The 15,391-nt window shown below is 37.3% G+C and overlaps 1 protein-coding gene across 1 annotated transcript in view; it reads left to right on the top strand.

Annotated features, from left to right (window-relative positions):
* Positions 1-15,391, top strand: part of ATAD2B (ATPase family AAA domain containing 2B) — a 79,572-nt gene that overhangs the window by 53,149 nt on the left and 11,032 nt on the right. Inside the window, exons 23-24 of the mRNA XM_068407114.1 lie at positions 1,226-1,348; positions 5,806-5,943. Coding sequence (XP_068263215.1) covers positions 1,226-1,348; positions 5,806-5,943 — 261 coding nt within the window. The remainder of the gene's footprint in view (positions 1-1,225; positions 1,349-5,805; positions 5,944-15,391) is intronic.

Below are 15,391 nucleotides of genomic sequence, written 5' to 3'. Positions count from 1 at the left end.
TTTCCCCAGAAAACATAGGTAGGGCTCATTTTAGCTGGATACTGGCTATTATTTTTCACTCAGCATTTTTACCAGCTGTAAAATTTGCTGTTTCTAGAATTATAAACCTTGTTTAATAAATGTTCACTGATATTCTTAATTGTTGTCTTTAGTGATTATTAAAACAGATTAAATCTGCTAATTGTATAATATGTTGTAGATATTAATGTTGATGTTTGCTGTTGAAGTACCTCCATCAACTGGAAAAAGTAATTCAGCATGGATGAATTGACAAATTAAATACGTTTGTACTAAAAGCAAACAATGTGTGTTGTAGGTTTCATTGAAAAGCAACATTCTAGATGTGGATTTTCTCCACATATGGGCTTACTTATTGTTACAATTACTTTTCAAATTTCAACAGTGTTGAAATAGTTTCTTTTCAAAGATACGGGAACTGGTCTTCTCTGAAAAAAAGTTTTTTCATGATTCACATCTAGGCTTCTAGTGTGGGCAATATTTTTTGTCCTGTTCCCCAAATAGAGATGAAAACGTAGCAAACTCGAGGCTCGTGTCTTGCCATTTTTTTCTGAATGGATTAAAATGAGAAATATCTATTCAATATAAACAATAAAGTAATCTGTTTTAGCACAATATTGAATTTTCTAGCAGTTATTAAATAAAAATTAAGCAATAATTTAAGGTTAAAAAAAAACCAACAGGAGAGGAATATAAGCAAGCCAGGTCTACCTTACAGATTCAGATGTCCAGTGTGATTTTTACAGGCATGAATGTATGTAACTAACTGTATGAATGTTCCTAGACCCCAGTGGGTACATTAATTCTGGGCAAGTCTCTTGTTACTTTTGGGACTCTCTGTACTGTAGTCCATTATACTGTGTAGGTCTGCCTGTACAAACTGGTATACCTGCTGATTCTAGCAAGTTTCTAAGGATTGCAAGTTGATTTAGGTGTGTTCATCATTCACTGTTTGCATTTGTTTATAAATGCCACTATTGATTAAAGAAACAATTTGTGCTTCTGAAAACTCCTGTATCTCTTAAATAGCTGGGTTGTGATTTTTGAGCATGCTGTGGTGTTGATCCATCTGCATTTTCATACATTTGTACTATTTCCCAGTTCTGTCTGTATCAGTGTTGTAATATACAATACAGAACAACATAGAAATGGTAAAGAATTTACATGATAGTGATAAAACTAACAAGTGTGCTGTCCTGTTTTCTAGATAAAATAATTAGACATAGAGCTTGTACTTTGAAGGACACTGCTCATGCTATCATTGCTGCTGAACTGGATCCAGAATTTAATAAGATGTGTGAAGAAATCAAAGAAGCGAGAAGAAAAAGAGGTATGTTTGACTTCATTTATCATAACGCAACATATACGGGATAGAAAACAGAATTTACAAATGTCCATATACAAATTTAAATTTAAGATGAAATATGGAATGCATGTCAGACTCAGGCAGTGCATGTTAAAGGATGATGGAGCTTGAAACTTGCTTACCTTTTCCAACTACGTGAGCTGGTATAATAAGGCACCATCCTTCTTTACAAAAGGATGCATTGCCTATTGGTACAAAAAGTACCGTAGAGCACGGTGAACAGATAAATGTTGGGATTGCTGTATTAATTGAAGATGTGGTGAAACCAGAGCTGTATTCTAAAAATGCCATGTAATGCAGTGTAATAACAATTAAGTTTAGGGAGAATGGCATTTAAACCAGTGGATTTTCAGTTTACCCTGGCATGTGCACAAGTGTACTTTTGGTGATAATCAGTTGATTTTTTGGATTAAGAAGCAACTATTACATCTACATTGAGGGGAGCGTGAGGTTGACAATCTAATAGTCCAGAATGAGGAAATATAGCCCCCTACATTGGAGGACATCACCGAGTTAGTTTTTATTTAAATTAATAAAGTTGTTTTCAACTTGTAGTCCATAGACCTCCAAGTCTGTGGACAGCTTCTAAAGTGACCACAAAAGGTAATCAAAAGCCCAAACATATTCTCAGTAGGGCTTTGTTTATATGAAAGATTCTGTACCCCCGTGGAAAATTTTTAAAGTTCTGAAAATTGAAAAAGGTTGAAAATCACTGAACTATAACATCAGAACAAAATTTCATGCTGATTTAGGGATTACTGATTTCAATAATTCCAGCTTTGCCTTGGCAAGTATGTTTCCTGCTTTGCCTCCTGCTTTGGTAAAAATCTGCATTATTTGATTTCTAGGTTGAATTTGGCTGGTCTTAACTTATAGCTGCTGGTTCTTGAAATAGTTCTATCCGTAGATTGAAGATCCTTTATTAATAAATTTCTTTGAACTATGCAAGTATCTATAGGCTTTTTCTTCTTCAGGTTTAAATGGATACAGTTCCTTTTATTTTCCCATTCAGTCATGCATTTTTTTTGTCTAATTCTGTACAAGCTTCCAATGTGTGTCTTGAATTGTGGATAAGAGAAGCAATTGTAATTCAGCGTGGTTGTAGAATAGAACTAATATAATGCCTTCATTTCTCCTCTGTACTTTTCTATTAGAAATATAAGAATATTCACAATTCTGGCCTTAGTGTCACGCTGAGAACTATGCTCAGTTAATTATCCATTATGAGTCCCCCATGATTTTTAAAGGTTATTGCTTCTGAGGTTAAAGTAACTGTTTGTAAGAGCTCTTTGTTACAGAGAGTGACTGTATAGCTTGTAAGTCCCTCCTTGCAAGTCTCGCAAGAGCTAACTGGCACACTGCCCTTCTCTGTGGCAGTGACCAAGTAATATATATTTCTGGGGGCAAAACCTGCAGACCCTGTCAGAAGAGGTGGGTTTTCAGAAGTTGTAATTAAGGCTGTTGGTGTCGTGCAATGAACTTGTTAAATCAGAAGAAGATATTATTGGTGTCAAATGCTGGTTAGTGGATCTTCAGACAGAGGTAGGTAACTAGCAGTACCAGTTGTTTGTGAGTGACAGCAGCTCATATACAATGGACAGGCTTCAAAGTATTCTACACATTGGCATGGAAACTGTTACAGTGTCACAGATACCTGCAAGTCACATTTCAAAGATGTTCATGCTTTTGGACGGACATGGTGATGGTTTCAAGAACAAGTGAGCTCTGCAGTTGGTGCAGCTGCAGAGTGTGGAAGGCTAAGATCACTTAGAGGATTAGCAAGGGCAGAAGATTTGGAATGCATGGAAGAAGCTGTATTAGATTAACTGGTTATGAACGAAGAAAAATATATCAGGCTCTTGAGGTCTGAGGAAACCTCATGCTGTAAGGCAAGCACAAGAGATCGTCCTATCCCTGGATCAGGAGTTGTGTCAAAGACTGGCGTAGAACATCAAGAAGATGGCCCTTCAGGCACGTAGTCTTGGCACTGGTCATTGTGATGAATGGAAGGGATGTGAATGCTGATCAGCCTTGCCATCACTTCCATTTTGTTCTACAGAATATGCACAGCAAGACAGCAGATCAGCAAAATCACAGTGCATCTGCTGATCTAGCCTTTGACATATACCCTGTTTTGGAACATTTCAGACAAGGGCCGACAAAGGCATATACTTTCATTTTCTTTTTGGTTGGATGCCCACAAGGTCATTAAGGGATTTCTGATTTCTTCTTTGGACTGATTACCAGATGGTCAGGTATAGAAGTAATCCCAGATCCTCCTTCTTCCCCTCTGCTTCCTAGTAAGAGTATATTTTGAAACAGTGGAATGTTTCCATGAGGAAGTACTTGAGAAAAACTGTGTAAGCAGTCTAAACTATGCCTTTTGCTGTCCAAAAGCTTTGTGGAACTGGTCACCTAAATGCAAGAGTGGTTGCTTATACCAGGCTGTTTGCCTGAGTGGAGCTACCTGATGAAGTGATGCTGAATTGGGCAGCCAGCCTTGTTGTCTGACCAGTGTGTAAGACACAGTGGTGGGGAGTTGGACCCTTAAGTACTTCTTCTTAATATCAACAAGAGATGTCCAAGCAAGGCCTTAAATGAATGTTGAGACTGAAGTCACAGTGAGTGTGCTTCATTGTAGGATGCACAGCAGGCTTTTGTGCAGCTCAAAGTACCCTAAGCTTTTCTTTTCATCATTCTTTAAAAGTGCTGGACTAGGATGTATAAATCTGATGGGGAAATGTGGTGGGTTGACCTTGGCTAGATGCCAGGTGCCCACCAAAGCTGCTCTGTCACTCCCATCCTCAATTGGACAGGGGAGAGAAAGCATAATGAAAGGCTATGGGTTAAGGACAGGGAGATCACTCAGCAATTATAGTCACAGGCAAAACAGACTTGACTTGGGGAAATTAGTTTAGTTTATTACCAATCAAATCAGAGTAGGGTAATGAGAAATAAAACCATTGGCTTTGTTGGACATAGGGGAAGCTTCTAGCAGCTTCTCACAAAAGCCACCCCTGTAGCCCCCCTACTACCAAAATCTGGCCACGCAAACCCAATGCAGGAAAAAACCCACTCGGTGTCCACATTTCTCTGCATATATGTCTGGACTCAGCTTGATACGGGATCCTTCAAGCCTTACCAGAATTAAAATTCTTAGCTTGCCAATAGGATGCTTGTGAAAGAAGAGCAGTAATGCAAACAGTGGACTATGGGAAGAAAAAGTCCAGGTTTATCATGTGAATCTACTAGCGGTTCTTGGACTGAATATAAAACCTGTATTAGTACCTTCTTGGAAGAGGTCAAGGTGGTGTTGCAGTCAGACTGAGTCAAGAGTGGGTGGCTGCGGCCATCAGAAAGGAAATTTGTCTTCTGACAAAAAGAACATGCCCCATACTTGGTTAGATCTTGGCCAACATTTTCTTGGCTACATTTGGAAAGACTTCAACATTCAATATGAGATGTGGATGGAATCGAGCAAGCCGATCTGCGTGTGGCTTCTAATAGATTCTCCTGAAATGTTATCAAGTGTTCCTGTGTGGAATCACAGAAGAGTCTGGAAGGCAAGTGACACATACTGCAGGCTTTTTAATCTTTACCCAGTTGAAAAGCCATTGGTTTTCTGAATTGTGCCATATATTAGCTCTTAATTTATTTCCAGGATACTGAAGGTGAGGGTTAAGGCTAAAAAGCTCCATATCCATTTTCTTCACAATTCTCTTGGAAAGTTATTTAGCAATCTTACATAGTTTTAAAATGGAAGGTATTTTCTATGTCACTTTCTTTTTCCACAACTTTCCTGTTTTTTTGACAGATCTGCCATTTTTATTTAGTTTGCATTTTTAGAATTTAGTTTAAAAAAAACCTATGAGATAGTAGAAGCTATGAGATGAACTTATATTACAGAAAGAAAACCAGAATTTTGTTAAAAGCAGAATCACATTTTCTTAATTTAAGAGCTCATACTGACTCTGAAATGGATCCATTTTGCATAACATACATCATGGTGACAATACAGGTTTTTACTCAGATACTCTTTTTGATACAGCATACAATGCCATTATGAATTGCCACTTATTTTAAATCAGCTGTTTAAAATTAGAAAAAAATGAAACTGTCAATAAGAATTTGCTTTATGGAGGAAATGGGGATGGAAGAGTGCAATCTTTGGGGACCCAACTGTGAGAGACAGTCGTATTTTTCTAAGCGGTCAGAGCTGACAGTTTTAAGACCATGCAACCAGTGAGTTATTTTGTCAGTAGAAAACAAATATTCTTGATTCGAATCTCTGTTTTGAATGTCCAGCTAAATATTTATTGATGTGTTCTTATGGCAGCATGGTATTCCAAGTTTCTTTTTAAATTCAGGAGTTTTATGCAGCTTGGTTTATTCAAATAGGTATGGTTATCTTCTGTATGCAGGCTTATCAGTAACGGCAGAACAAATAAATCCTCATGGTTCCACTGTACGGAAAACAGAAGCCAGAGTTGAAGAGGCATTTCGGAACAAACAAAAACCCACAATGGCGGTGTGGCCCACCTCTGCAAACAAATGTGCATGTGAGTACCTTGGGTGATAATTGTGCAAAACTAGAGGTGCTTCCAATGGTAAACATTTCAAATGTGTCTCTACTACTGTTTACTAATTACTTCCAGAAGTAATTTTAGGTATGAAACACGTGGAATTTAAGGAAATATTCTTTTCCTGACTACATGAAATCTCTGCCCAAGAAGTTGTAAAGAAGCAGGATTTCTGGTTTTGTGATAAAGAATAACTGTTTTTCTAATATGAGTATTACATTTTTCTTTGTGAGACTATTTTCAGTGTAAGACAACTCTGATCCAATGAGAAGATCACTTTTGTCTTATGAATGTTAAGATTTGTTTACTCTTGTGTGTGTGTGTTCGCAGGTACAATACCTACGTGCTGCTTAATACTCTCTCACATGCACTGTAGTTACTCACTTCCTATCTTCAATACAGAGAGTATCATGCTAAAAGTTAGAAAAGAGATTACAAATTTAACTGTATTTTCCTTTATGGCACCTGGTTTTCAATAGTCAGTACCCTTTATTGGAGGATGTTAAGACACTCTCAGTGCAGCCTACTGGATTAGTCCAATTAATAGATCAAAATCTAGAACTGTGAGGAGTGACTTTTTAACTGTGGTGTAGGTACGCAGAGGCACTGCTAATTATTTTCAAGAGGTGAGTTGATTGGAACAGGTAAATACACAACAGATACTTTTGTTATAAACAAAATGAAGATGATAAGAGAAAGTGAGTGTGAGGGATATACCAATAGTTGTGCATGGCTTTCCTACTGAAGATGTGGAATCCATTATTAACATATTATTAATAGCATTATCAATTATTGCTTAATAGGCAAACTGATAAATTGGAGCTGACAAATTTTCATTGGTCTTTGTGCTGTCCTTCATGGTGCTGTTCCTTGATGAGTAAGTTTTCTAGGCATGCTGATAACTGCCCAGAGATGAACATTGTTTATATACGAACGATAGCGTTGATGTCAAATAGTTTAATTAATTAGAGGGGTATGGTTTTATTTCCTGAAGCTGTAATTTCTTCCGTTAAAGGAATTAAAGTCAATCGTACAGAGTTATGGCTTGAATAAATTGTTATATAATAAATTGATGATGTGGATCCAAGCTGTTCTTTATTCATTTGGCAGCTCGTGCAGAAACAGAGAGAGGAGGGAAGGGATTCTCAATTTTTTTTTTTTTTTTGTTTCCTATGAAATCCAAGATGGAGATTCTCACTCTGGCTGATCTACAGAGCAGTTCCCTGGCTCTGCGTGCTGTGCAGCAGATGGCGGGCTTTATAGACATCCTAGCCAGACGTCTCTTGGGAAGAGAAATAGCAACCATTACTGGTGGCTTATATAAAAAGAAGCTCTGGTACCTCTGCTCTCTTTTCCACCTAATGTTGTGGATGCAGTGGCAGTCATTTGAAGACTAGAGCCATCGACTGAAGGAAACTGCCAGCATTTCTGTGTGTAAACAAAAGAGAAGTCAGTGTTAAGGCACCGTGCCTGCTAGTATTCTGGTAATTAAGGTTGGAAGGCAAGAAAATTTGAGGCTTAGTGGTGTTTGGGACTATGTTCAAATGAAAATCTGCCTTTTAAGGCTGTGTCTGGGAAAGGTGGCTAGTCCAGGAGGGAGGTGATGCATGTAGTAATCAAGAGAGCAAACTAGGAATTGATGAGCAATCAGAAGTCTGCAGAAGGGATTCGAGTAGTACATGGGCACACTTAAAGATTGATGTGGTAATGGTAGAGACTAGAAACTAGGAAGAGAAACAGTCTTAAAAGGGTGTCTGGAGGCAGGAGCTAGAGTAAGGTGAGAGCAGAAGTGAGCAGGCTGCAGCGAGCTCAAATAGCAGCGAATTATATGGTGGATTGTGATTGTATAAATGAAAGAAACATTTCTGAACAGATGATTTTAGAGGTAGAGTGGAATTTTTTTTATGGTTACGAACTAAGTTTTTTTTGTTAAGACTAAAATGTATTACACAAGCAGAATAACAAGGACAATGATTAATGTATTTTAATTACACAGGATAAAACCGGTACTTTCCAATTAATAATTCTGAAAATCTTCCAATTTTTTCTGCTATTTGAACTTGAATTAATTTTTTCCTTAGATAAATCTAAGGAAAAAATCACCAATCATAACATTATTTTCATGATTAAATTAATTTTTTAGGAACTTTGTTTACGATATTTTAGAAAATAGCTGCAAAAAGGTAAATTCAGATGAAACACTAAAGGAAATTATTGTCAAGCATCTTCTCTAAAAACAGAGTGGACTACAAACAGTGCAGCAGCCTTCCCCAGTTTAAAGCCCTGTTTACTGTTCAGGTCTAGTACAATAGAGAATCAGAGTTAGTTTATCATGTGTTGGTTTATTTTCTGAGGATATGTATTTTGTGTGAAACTTCATTTAGTTTTTTAGTTACTTATTATTTTGTGATTTAATTTTTCTAATGTATTTTAGATTTTTTTTTTATTTGATTAGACCAGATGGGTCTAATAGTTGTTCTAATTGAAGACATGGTGATATGCATTCCTGAGTTAGATTTGATCTGCAACTTCCATTTCCCTTATCGAAGGTACACCTGTGGTGGATTGTGTATCACAGTATAGATGACTTTTAAAAGTCTTGCATTACTAGAAGTTGCTGAAAATGCATTTGGGAGAATTCTGCCACAGATAATTTAAAATATTTCCATATTGACTGTGTATTTTGAGAAAAGTGCAAGTGTTCTTGTGGGAACTTCGAATGGGACATAGGTCAAAAGCCTGATATAAGTAGTTGTAAGATCATAGAACCACAAAATTTCTGTGGTTGGAAGGAACCTGTGGAGATCATCTGATCTAACTCCCCTGCTCAGAGCTGGTTGCTCAAGGCTGTGTCCAATTGTGTTTTGAATATCTCCAAGAACGGGAAACCTCTTCTAGTGCTTGGCCACTCTCACAATACTTTCTTTTTCTTAATTTTGAATTGAATGTCTTGTATTTCAACCTGTGCCCATTACCTCTCATCACTGGGCACCGATGAGAAGGGTCTTGTTTCGCCTTTGTATGTATGTGTGTGGAAAAGGAAGCTAGCAGCAATGTTCAGTTTGGTGTGTCTGGTAAATTAATCATTGCTGAGTGGTTTAGATACATGTTAGCGCATAAAACAGTAGCATCTCTTTAATTATTGGGATGCTGTATAGTAAAACTTTGCCCTTCTGCTTTATTTTGCCAGTAGATGGAGTATGTTGCATATTATTTTACTGTCTTGCAGTTGCTTCCTTTAGTGTTACATATAAATAAACTGTATGGGGAAGATTTAGTTTTACATTCTTATATTTTTTTTTTTCAGTATTTAACAATAATATAGTGTAGTGATAGACTGCAGATTTTATGTTTTCTTCATAGGGAAGATGTCTTTTATGCTGTATGATAAATACGATAGCTGTGAAAATGGCTTTTGGAGCAAATAAAAAAATTAAAATATTCTGTGTTATGTGAAGTATTAAAAATACAAGTTTTATATAAAAGTCATTTTATGAAATATGGAGTAAACACACTGCTAACTTTTCCCAATAATTGAAGTGATTAGTGGTCTCTATAGGAAGAACTGTAGGGAGATCAAGCAAGGATATAAAAAACCGCTGCAGAAGATCTAGTTCCTAAATAAATAATATTTTGTGCGTCTTTTTGTTTGGTGTTTTGTTTTTCTTTTTTTTTTTCCCTAAGTAGCGATCTTTGCTATCGTATGAAACTATGTGTTTCTGCTTTATAATGGAAAGGAGGTTTTGTTTTGGTAGGAGTCTTTTTAAAAAAGATTTTAGAAAGAAAAGGTCTTTTGTTGAGAGTAGTTTGATCTCCTGTATCTGACGCTGGCTTAAACCAGATGCTTTAAAAGGAAGTTGCAAACATTTGAGAAATAAAAATTATTTTTTTCATGCCTGATTTTGAAGGAAATACCATCTTAGCTGATTCTGAGTTGGTTAACAGTTCTTTTAAAACTCATAGGCTTTGTAGTTCTAATTTAAAATGACATTTAGTGAATTTGTGGGTATCCTAATAAATCCAGGCTGTCTGTTCTTTTTTGGGATCCCATCAAACTTTTGGAGTCAGTGATACCTAGTGGTAGAGAAATTTTCTTTCATCACTATTAAATATCTGCCTCTTGAATTAATCGAATGTCTTTTTTTTTTCTCTGAAAGAGGGCAAAGAGGGTCCTACAATTTACCTGATCAGTGATGGTTTTTTTGTATTCTCGTTATTCATCTCCTTTCTAACTCACTAATGCAAGATTGTTCAGCCTCTTCTAAGAAGGAGGTTTTCCTGAAAGCATTATCACCACCTTTTTTATAAACATGGTAAAAAGAGAGACTTTTTAGAAAAAGTGGGTTTTTTAGGAGTTCTTCTAAAATAGGATTTTTTTCCCTCGAAGTGGTATGCACAACTGATGTAATAAAAAACAGTTTTCAGACCTTCTAGATATATCTTACTCCTTCCTCCCTTTTGAAAACTGTGGCAATATTTGCTTTAAATTGTTTAAAGAGTTGGTGTAAAGTTTGTCTGCAGAAGTTGTTGATTTTCTTGTGATTATTACCCATTTCTTAACTTCAGTTTTCTTTGTTTTCATTTGTTTTTTAATTTTGCCTCCTTGATACAGAAACCAAACAGCAGCCATGAGCCTTTCAGATATGTGATATAAATGAATGCTGTAAACTCTATTCAATGTAATTTTAAATAGAGTGGGAGGCTCTTCTCTGCTTGTGAAGTTGCAGGAGAACCTTGTGTTTGTTCGTGGCTCTCTTGCAGCAGGGCAGGTGTCATTCAGTAGTCCTTCAGAGCCAACTGACTGTGCCAAAAATGGATATAACTGTAATAGTTGCTATTGTACAAAGCTACTGAGCAGAGGGAAAATGAGCAAATCTGTAGAGGTGGAAAGTCTAAAAATTATCTCCACAGGTGATATTAATCTTATTTCTCTTCTCTTTTGACTTCATTTTTCTCTTTAATTTTCCTATGTGACTGTCTTGTCATGTACTTTACTAATATAATTACTCTGGTTTCATCTACATTATATTTTTAGCTTGGTTTCCCAAGAAAATAATACCTGTGCTCTCTGTCCATCTTTGCTCCCCTAATAACTTCTGAATCACTTAGCTGGGTTCAGACAGGTTTGACAGGAGTTGAGGGCTGAAAGATTAGATTCCTGCGGATTTTGTGAAAATTGGTAGCTGGATAAATCTACATATCTGCTGAAGGAAAAGGCTGTAGGTTGAAAATGGTAGTTACCTGTTCTGCCTGGCCTCGTTAGCTGATCAGTTAAAACATTGTGTTGGCCACACATGGCATACACACCTCAGATGTAGTGTGTCTTGTATCCTGGTCAGCTGGGGTGGGGAGGGACAGAAGATATTGGGAGAGTTCTGTGAGAAATACTGGGAAGAGCTTAGGTTAAGGGTGTTAAAGGGGGTGGTAGGAGAAAGCAGTTGACTAGGGAGAGAAAATGCTGGGGATACCGCAACAAAGATCCTTTTTTTTTTGTGAAACATGCTTCAGCTCCTCTTATGGAACTTGACTCTTCCTTGTTGAGTAGAAATGCCCAGATTCTTCAAGTATTTGTTTACATGCCATAAACTGTTATATATGCTGATAAAGATCATAATATGTTAAGCTGTTGCAAATGTTTTTTTTAATGATTTGTCTGGCCTGTGCCTTGAGTGCCTTCCATCTAGGTGAAGCAAATGACATGTCTCTTAGGGGTTAGTTCCACACTCACTTGAAGCTGGTCGAACTGCAGGTTACTACTAAAGATGCTGTCTTGCCTTTGCACTGGTTGCATATTTCCCCCATCTCCACTGTGCCAGCACCATCATTCAGGAGGTGGAAAGCTCAGTTGGGGAACTGAAGATGCTGAAAACTAACACAGAAAAAAATATAATGTTTCATACAGATTTGATTCCCTTATCTGTTTTACTGCAGGAACAGTAGTGCCGGCACAAATGAGGTAGTGGAAATGCTATAGCTGGCTTTGGAGAGAGAAATGGCTTTGTTAGGGGAAGCTGGCACCTCGTTTTGCTTTTTAAGCCATTGTGGAACTATACTCTGTTCTTTCTTGCTGCTTATCTCCGACTGCAGTTTGGGACTTTGTGACTAAAAACTCCAGAGACTTTCAAGTGGACTATTCAGTGCCCCTTGGTAAGGAATGTGGAGCTACTGGAAGCAGCTAAATTACTGTGGCAGATATATAGATATCCTGGATGCTGCATAAGAGAGCGTAAATTGCTGATAGTAAGTGCTTTCTCAAGGCTTTGAGTTACTTTACACACAAGACATCAGAAAGAAGTTTTAGGGTTTTGATCATGGAAGAAAAACTTGAAACACAGGCATTGCTTCAAGTGGTTCTTGATGATGCTGCAGACACAAAATCTAGATCCATAGTGATCTTGCTTGCTGTTAGAATCTCCACTGGATTTTAATCCCCAGGAATTCTTCATGAAATAAAGGTAACAACAGAGAATCTGCTGTTTGATGGATGTGAGTTTTATCATTTAATGACAGAGGATTCATGTTCTCTGATAGACTTTTTAGCAGTGCGGCAGTGTATAAGGGTCTTCTTTTCTGCAGCATAGAGGGAACTTGTTAGCCTCCACTAACACACTACTGTACTCAATATACTGTAGTAGTCAAACTACAGAAATTTCGAGAGAAACATATCTGCCTTGACTGCTACATCTTCTCATTAGAGTTCCTCCACGTTAAGGCAAGCAGACTTGCTTGTTAATTATTGATAATCTTTAAATCTTCTAATTATATCTGCTTCCTTTTTCAGCTGTTAACTTTATTTCTATATAGTCTGCAGTTCTGTCACTGTACTGCTGGATTTGGGGGACAGCAACAGTTTATACCTCAGCTTTGAAGCTTCTGTACCATTCACCCATGTTTTTGAGATCTGTTTTCTTGAGACTGTACTAAACAGAAAGATCACAGTTACCTCTAGGTCTTGCAGGAATACTTCAGGAAGTAGGAAGAATTGGGATTTTTTTGTTCATATTGTGTGTGGTGTGTGGTTTTGTTTTTTGTTTTTTTTTACTATCACTGTTCTTTAATAGCCAAGAACTGTGCTCTGCTCTGGACGGGGTTGGGGTGCACCTGTAGATAAGGATGCTTATTTCACCAGAAGATGTTGTCATTACTTGGTGTATCTGACTTGAGAATGTCTAAGCAGAACCTGTCAGTGGGCAGGAATTCAGAATTTTCTAAAAGTCTGCTACAGATTTCGTTTTACTTAACTTGTACCTAGAGGGTTAGTCCTTCTGAAGTAAGTACATTTCTTTTTTAATCATGGGAGGCCACCTCTGGGTGAAATGCTGTCTGCCTTAAGTTTAGGGATCTTTCAGCAGAGTCTTAAAAGTATCTTAACATAGGAATATAAGAATTGAGAAACCCCACTTACTGCTTAACTTAATGTAGGGTAAATTTTTATTGAGTGAGTAATTACACTGTATTACGTTACACTCTTCAAAAATGCTGTCTGCATATACTGTGCAGCTTAGGAAAAAAAAAAGTGGGGAATGGTTGTTTTTGATACCAACTTCATGTGAACCTAAGTGGAATGTTGCGTGTGACTCGTGGTCAAACAGGTATTTATGGTCATTGAAAATTCTGAATAACGATTTACCAAAAAGCAAACCAGAGAGAAGCTAGAACTGAAGTGCGGATCCCCTTGGCAAATCTGTAGAGGTTATGTGAAGATTATAGAGAGAAGAGTTCAGCAATTCAGAAAGCAAGTGAATGTATTCATGTGTGAATAATTGGTATTATAATAGTTTGAGTTATAGAAACTCAGTTCTGTAAAGAAGGATTCCTCTGACAATAGTATTTCTACTGCCTCTGGCACAAATACTGCCAAAAGACTGGGTATCAATGGGTAGATTTCAGATGAGTAGTTTTAAAAGGAATAATTGAAAAGGTGTTAATGCGTTAACTTGCAATTGTATATACTCTGTTAATTTTTTTTAATAACATTAACTCAGACGTTTTTCTTCTGTAAATAGCGATCCCATTCTGTTACTTACTGAAAACTTTAATGTGGGATTCTACTCCTGCTAGTTTGCAGTCTTATAAAATATCAACATTAAGGTAGAAGAGAGGGGACTCTATTGTTTAGCAGCGATCCATTAACCCATTACTTCTTGCCCATTAGCCCTTTAGTTTTTGCATTGGTTTTACCCTGTGGTAGCTCCTTCTTCCTTTTTGAATCATACTCAACTGTCTTGCAGGATTCAGAGATAAATTTTGCTTTTTCCTGCCTCATATGTCACCTTCTCAGGTCTGTGTTATTCTCACAGTAATGCCTTTTTCTTTCCAGTAAATATAAAGAGAATCAATCTGGATGGTGAAATCTGGTGTTGACTTCTACATTTGTTCACATTGTTCCCTGCTCCATTAAACCCCACTCCTATTTGTACCACTCTCTTAGCTTTACTAGGGGAAGTGGGCAGGACAGAAAGACAAGACTGGTGGTGGGTTTTGGTTTTAAATGTTGTGTTCCTTGCTCAGCATTTCACTCTTCCTAGAGGCTTGGCTGTCTGTATCAAAGAAAAAAATCTGTGTAATGATATTATGGGTGCTAAGGATCCGGAACAAAAATATTCTTCTCCTATCCCAAAAGACATTTCTTTGCACAGAGCAATGAGCCTAGTTGAGAACAAAAAGGCCTCGTTTTGAAGGGGCAGTTTAACTGTGAGGACTAGAAGTCTACTTCCAATATGATCAAGAAGGTAAAAAATGGTGAGTGGGCTCAAAGATATATTAGGTAGGGGACTAAGAATCTCACTGAGGTCATGAAAATGATGTGGACAGTTTTGTGTTAAATAAATTCAAATGAGAGATTTAGGTGGGGTTTATGAAAGCCTGAGGAGACAAGGCTTCAGTGGCTGGGATGGAAAGGGTTGAAGGCAGGAAGGCTTTATCTGAATGACAGGGGGGAAAAAAGTTGATTTGTAGAAGTATAGGGACAAAAAGAATGAGGATTTTTGAAGTGCTGGTCACTTGTTTTTTACAGGTCTGGCTGGCTTAGGTGATGATGGTACTGCCTTAAAACAAGTACTAAGAGACTGGGATGGGAAAACTTTAGCATTAACTGTATTCTATTCAATAAATGTGGGTGAAAACCAAAAGTAGCTACATTATTGCTTTTGTCAGTACAAATGAGGGCATATTCTGCAGTATCTGGCGATGAAATGCTGTTCTTTTTTTCCTAAATCTCTTGGGTTGGTTGGAGGTATCATTTTTTTTTTTAATATTGTGACATAACACCAGTTTTATAATAATAGCAATATTTCAACCAAAGCTCTGTTTTGTGTGCATACTTTAATGAGGTAGCTGAAAAATTTCCTGCATGTACTGGTTTTGATGAAGCATAAACCTCAGAACCCCTGGGAGGACATCTTCTGCGGCACGTTTTGTGGTTGCT

The sequence above is a fragment of the Nyctibius grandis genome, chromosome 1 (assembly GCF_013368605.1).
Source record: "Nyctibius grandis isolate bNycGra1 chromosome 1, bNycGra1.pri, whole genome shotgun sequence".
Lineage (NCBI taxonomy): Eukaryota > Metazoa > Chordata > Aves > Nyctibiiformes > Nyctibiidae > Nyctibius > Nyctibius grandis.
The sequence above is the reverse complement of the archived record's forward strand: the minus strand, read 5'-3'. Positions and strand labels throughout refer to the sequence as shown.